This window comes from Charadrius vociferus, unplaced genomic scaffold, assembly GCF_000708025.1.
Source record: "Charadrius vociferus isolate BGI_N301 unplaced genomic scaffold, ASM70802v2 scaffold244, whole genome shotgun sequence".
NCBI lineage: Eukaryota > Metazoa > Chordata > Aves > Charadriiformes > Charadriidae > Charadrius > Charadrius vociferus.
In genome coordinates, this window is record NW_009648822.1 from 5,521,467 (window position 1) to 5,527,179 (window position 5,713).

At 45.7% G+C, this 5,713-nt stretch overlaps 1 protein-coding gene across 1 annotated transcript in view; it reads right to left on the reverse strand.

The window, feature by feature from the left end:
• Positions 1-1,633: 1,633 nt before the first annotated feature.
• CKMT2 (creatine kinase, mitochondrial 2 (sarcomeric)) overlaps positions 1,634-5,713 on the reverse strand; it is a 25,738-nt gene continuing 21,658 nt past the window's right edge. Inside the window, exon 11 of the mRNA XM_009886865.1 lies at positions 1,634-1,864. Within this exon, the coding sequence (XP_009885167.1) occupies positions 1,745-1,864 (120 nt within the window). The 3' untranslated portion in view covers positions 1,634-1,744. The remainder of the gene's footprint in view (positions 1,865-5,713) is intronic.

Genomic DNA, 5,713 nt, shown 5'->3' on the forward strand with positions numbered 1-5,713 from the left:
TCTTTCCCTCCCCCAGAATTACTATTATTACCCACCATTTAGAAAGCCAGTAACAAAATGTTAGGGAATGTCGCCAGCAGAGATGAGAAAGAAACAGCAATCATATGGAAGCTCCAACCTACTTTAGATGCCACAGCTCTCCTTCTGAGCAAGAAACAAGCACACCATGCTGCTGATTTTCAAGAGCTGCTAATTCACCATCTAGCTCTCAATTAGCTTCCAATTGGGATTTTTAAAGTCTGTAACTGGCTGTGGCATATCTATCCAGTCACAGCTCTTCAGATATGACTCACTGAAAAACCTTCTCAAGGAGCTTTGCAGCAGGCTGGCGTTGTACAGATGTCAGCTGAGAGGCTTCTGATGAAGAATGCTTTGTTAGGGAAGTTCCTACCACATGAGAACTAAAGTAGGACTAACACGTGTTTTCTCAATGTTTTCTCAGAGCTCACACTGCATGAGTTTTATAAACTAAACTAGCATTGCTCAAGGTGCTACAATGGGCTCCAAACTGCCAGTGTAGGGGCTACTGGACTGCATGTCCTAGACGTACCCATACCTACGGTAGCAATGGGCACCTCAGCAGTGTCATTTTGCTGTCTACACAGACAGCAAAATGTTTTCTTCTGATACTACTCCCTGCTCAACAGCAACACAGACATTGCATTCATCAGAACATGTTTTGACTTTTTTTTTCACGAGAACTGGTGTTTTGAATGTGGTTATTGTGAAACACTGAATATGTTTCAATATGCAAAAAAGAAGGAATCAATGGGACTGTTAGTGTCTGCTGTCTTTTCTTTCCACCAAGCTGCTCACCGCATGGAATGGTGGTGAGTACAGAGGTCCTACTGAGAGTGGCAGTACATCCTAAGGCACTTTGAGGAGTGATGGTTACCTGGAACCTGAAAGCTGCAGGTTCCTTCTCTGACTGGGAAAAGCCATGCTTGGCAGGTTTATGTTGGATGCAGACATCAGCAAACTGATTTGCCTGCTGATTTGTGGGGCAACTTGCTGCAGCCCAAGGCCACAGGGCAGAAATGATGACTGAGGGAAACAGCTGAGAAGTCACCTGGTGAGTTCTCCAGGAGTGAAAAACTCTGAGGTTTTGGGATGACATGGTAAAGAATTTTGTGTGCAGACCAGGCCCGAACAGAGACGAGACAGTTCCCATGCAGAGACACCATTGAGTTCTTGATGACAGGTCAAGTGGTGAACTTCAGAGACTGAACGCATGTGCAGCTGCCTACTCCAGTTAGTCACCCTACTCCAGATTGAACTCACCATGGTGCCCAATGGTTGCTGAAAAAGCAATGAGCACTTCACAGCACCTTCCCCTGAAGCTGGCAGATATTGGCTGCCTGGACAGTCTCTGGAGAGAAGTGTATCTGTGAATGAAATTAGGGTGCTCGTAGGAGACTTTGTAGGTATGGCCATAAGTGCAAATGCAGAGTAGAATTAGCAATTTGTGCTTTTTGCATTACTGGGGTAGTACTTTTCTTACCAGCAACCAAGGAAGAAAGGGGAGCAGTCCCCACAAAAGAGCCTACCAAGGTGCTTGTATTGGGTGCATCCTACTAAAGCTGCAAGGAGACTACCTTCTGCCAGTGCAGCCAGACATCCAAGGAGGCACCAGGTATCAGGTAGTGTTTTATTACACAAGATATTTATACAGAGATATACAGGGGTGCCTTTCTGTCAGAATGGCAGCCATATTTACCATCGGTTGCCACCATCAGCAGCAAGATCACTTCCTGCCAAACTGAGGCAGCGGTGGTGGCACTTTGATGTCTTGACCTCTTTCCAGTTTCTTCTCGCAGTCAACTAGATAATTGACCCCATCAATGACAATCTGGACTAGCTCCACCTGCAACAACAAGAAGAAAATAGTGGTAATAGAATCTTTAGCTAAATAGAGGAAGGGAAAATTGGCTTGTACTGCAATGACAGCAGGTAAAGCTGTAAGTAAGGAGGGTCATGGCATAGAGATCACACACCCTCTGGCACAGGGAGCATGGGTCATGCTGGTCCAGTGGAAACCCATAGTAATTCCTGTCTCCTGTTTGCCCTGAGTTTGGGCTACCAGCAACAGAAATTTTCAAATAGGTCCCTAAAGTTATTTCCAACAAATTCTGCTCCTACTCATATTCCTATAGGAACAAAGTGGACAAACAAAAGTCCTTATAGAAAATGTTTAGGCCTGAGTTGAGAGATCTGTTTCAAATGTGACCACCATGAGTGTGCAGGATCCTCCCTAGATGTTTACCAAAAAGTAAGGCCTGGCAAAGCCAGGGGTGCCTGTCTGTTGTCTTGCCCACACTCCTGTACGAGCATGAAGAAACCAGAACAGCAGTGCTGTGAGCGCTCGGCATCACCGAGCAGTTCACGCTGAAGCAACTAATGCTGTCACTATGTCTTCCCAGCTCCCAAGCCCATACCGTCCCTGTGCTTGCAGGAACATTTATGTGAGCACAGAGTCAGACGGAAACTAACTGGGACGGTGGTGCAAAGAGAGGAAGGCAGAGGCTCGATGCCCCAATTCACACCAGCCCTGAGTGCTGCTGGAGTCACGGGGTAGGAGTCCTTCACGTGGCTGGGGCTGGGAGGATGGCAGGACTACCTGTTTGGCCATAGCCATTTAGAGTGCCTGAGAAAGCTCATCAAACCAGTCTTGTATGCTTTCACAGGCATGGCTCAGGACTGTATGTTCCCCTGCAGATGACCATGAACCTTGCTGCGGCGATTTGTTAGCTGTGGGGAAAGGTGTCTTATTCTGCCAAGCACACTGGCTTTGCTGAAGCAGTTTTGCCAAGCCCGGGACCAACATCTCTGAAGCAGAGGCACTCATCCTGAACTCATGCTGGCTCTACATCATCCATCACTCCTTTGTTTTCAGCTCTTGTTTTATACTGGCAGGGGTGGGATTAGCTCCGGGCCCAGAGCAGCACCAAAATTTGCAATTCGATATGGCAGGGTGTAGCGCTGTTTTTGTAACCTTTTCCAAAATTGCTGAAGAATACAAGGCGCCTTGTCCCCAGCAGACTTTCTCCACAGGCAGTGACATACGAGGACCACAGGCCCCGTGGTATTGTTAGCCAGCAAGCTATAGCACCGATTTTTTTTAATCTTCATGAAATGATTCGTTAGCAACCTTTAATGACTGGCTTGTTAAAACTGAATATGAAGACTAAATCCCATTGTCTCTTTATTGTGACAGTCGCTGATTTTCAGGGGATTTGTTTTTACTATAAAGCATTTCAGTGGCTTAGCAGTTTATTTTATTGTCTTTTGCAGACCAGCTGTGTTGGGAAATCAGAGGTCTGAATTTGCAGCCTCCAGAAGACAAGAAATTTCATATTACGTTTGCATTGACCAGTAACTGAAACAAAGCAAAAATACAAACAATTTTATCTTGCACCTTTGGGAATATGATTCAGTTCTGCAAATACATTTACCACATAATGGAAAAATATGTCTTATAATAAAACATTTCTATCCCTTTGAGTTTGTCTTGTCTTATCTAGATTTCAAAATCTTCAAGGTAGGGATTGTATCTTATCTACTGGCTTAGTCCTTTGAATCATTGCTATACAAGGCATCACTGACTTCAGCAGAAGTCTTCATATAAGCAAAAATTTGTAGGCTTAGGCCATCTGTCAATAGAACTCATTAATTAATCATGCCATGTAATCCTTTTGCATTATTAGTGTTATTTTAGTACGAAGCACACATCATGATGTTTCAGGTATCAATAAATATCTTTGTCACATACTGTTTGTGCAAATGATATAGCTTAATAGTTTTTCACTCTTACTTATTTTGGTCGAGATCCAGAGGAACATGGCTGCCTATATCAAACTCCAAAATTTAAAATTTCCAACCCCCTGTCCAAATGCCCGTTGGTTGTGAAGACATTCAAGCACATGTCCAAATAGGAAAACACAGGAGACCTGACTTGGCTCTGTCCCAGTGGCAGAAAACCCAAGGTGAGGGAGGAAGGGAAGCCAGCTGGCTGGCTCTGGACCAGTTTGAACCTAGTTGTAACCCAGGTGCATTATCCCAGGGTTATGTTCATGTTGTGAAAACCTACCAAGAATCAGGCTGAATTCAGGTGTTGGGCTGCAACACCAGGACCAAACCGCATCCATATCTAAGCTGCCAAAACCTCTCGGTGCTGTGCTGTTCTGGATAAACACACCTGGACAGCATGCTTGTCTTTCCAATCAAGTTTTAACTTGCAGCAGAGCCCCCATAGTAATTAAAATTTTGCTGCTGGGCAAGCAGGCAGCCCTTCAAATCCTGACGTGTTCAAGCAGGTTGGCATCTGAGCGCAAATCATGTATTGCATTGCTAGTGGAGAAAAAGGATCCTCAGGAGACATCAGTCCCACCAGGGCTGCCCAGTTGACCATAGCTGAGAGGTTACAACAGGCATCTGGGGGGTGAAAGACATGTTTGACAGAAGGTTTGAACCCCTTTTTCCTGTCTACTAGCATTGTGCTCAAATCACTGGACTTACAGGGTCTTGCAAGGTAAATTTTTGTCTCAGTTGTTCTTGAAGTGGCCAAGGGTCAACATAGCCCTGGTCTCAGTGAGAAAAGGGAAGCTGTAGCAGTGCCACAGGACTTACAGCCCATGACCTGGAGTAAGGAGTAAGGGTTTGGCTCAGGCAGAGCTAGTGGGAGGAGGCTAAAACTCCTCGACACAGCTGTTTCTCCCCTATCCTCCAGTAGATTTGCTCTTAGGAGCTGTTCTGCTTTATAAAACACTTAAATATGAAACTGGAATGAGGTCTGGGATGTGAGTTTCCCAGGAGACCAGCAGTATCACCAGGCAGTAGGGTCATTTCCACTCTCTGGCACAACAGATACTCGTTCAAACTGAAAGACCTTCAAAACAAATTTCTGAGACGAACCCATCTCATCATAGCCTATAGCCAAACAGGGAGGGCTCAGAGCTGACAGTTAAATCTTTGCCCTGTTTTAAACCTAGCTCTCCCACGTCCTCTGCTTAGTGCCACACAGGACACATGAAGATGGCAGCAACTCCTCCTCCTCAATTATTCTGGAGTGAAAGGACTGGCCTTGTCCTGCTGTGGAGAAAGTGCATGACTGAACAATAAAAGGAACACAACACCTTAAACCAGTCTTGCTTTCAGTGCCTCATTCACTGGGTGCGTTAGGACTTGGTCTCTCCTTCTTTCCCCACCATTTTGCAGCAGACACAGAAGGTACCGCCCAATGTGTAGTAGCTAGCTCAGTGCCCACTGTACCACGTACTAACGTGTCTCATGTCCAGCCCTGCAGAGACCGACGGACACTGCTTTCATAGCGGGGCAGTCCAGCAGACAGGCAGGTCTAAGAGTTTGCACTGTGATGCTGAGAAGCATCATCCTGAGGGATGTCTGTTACCAAACCCAAACCTTTCTAGCACTGGTGTGCCCTCAATGGAGATCCTCAGCACATGGTGCAAGCAAGTCACATTTGTGGAACTTGCTCAGGGTTGGTTTTTTTCATTGCTATAACAGGAATATTTGTCAAGCACTTCCTGCACATTACTATTTTTTTTGAGTAAACATTTCCATTGGACCAGGTTCATCAGGAGTAAAAACTGTCATGGCTCCACTGATGTCAGTGGAGCAAACACAGCCGGAGGGAAACTGACTCATATCAGCACAGATCTGAGCTAAAAAACAAGGGGGGGGGGGGGGGAGAGCG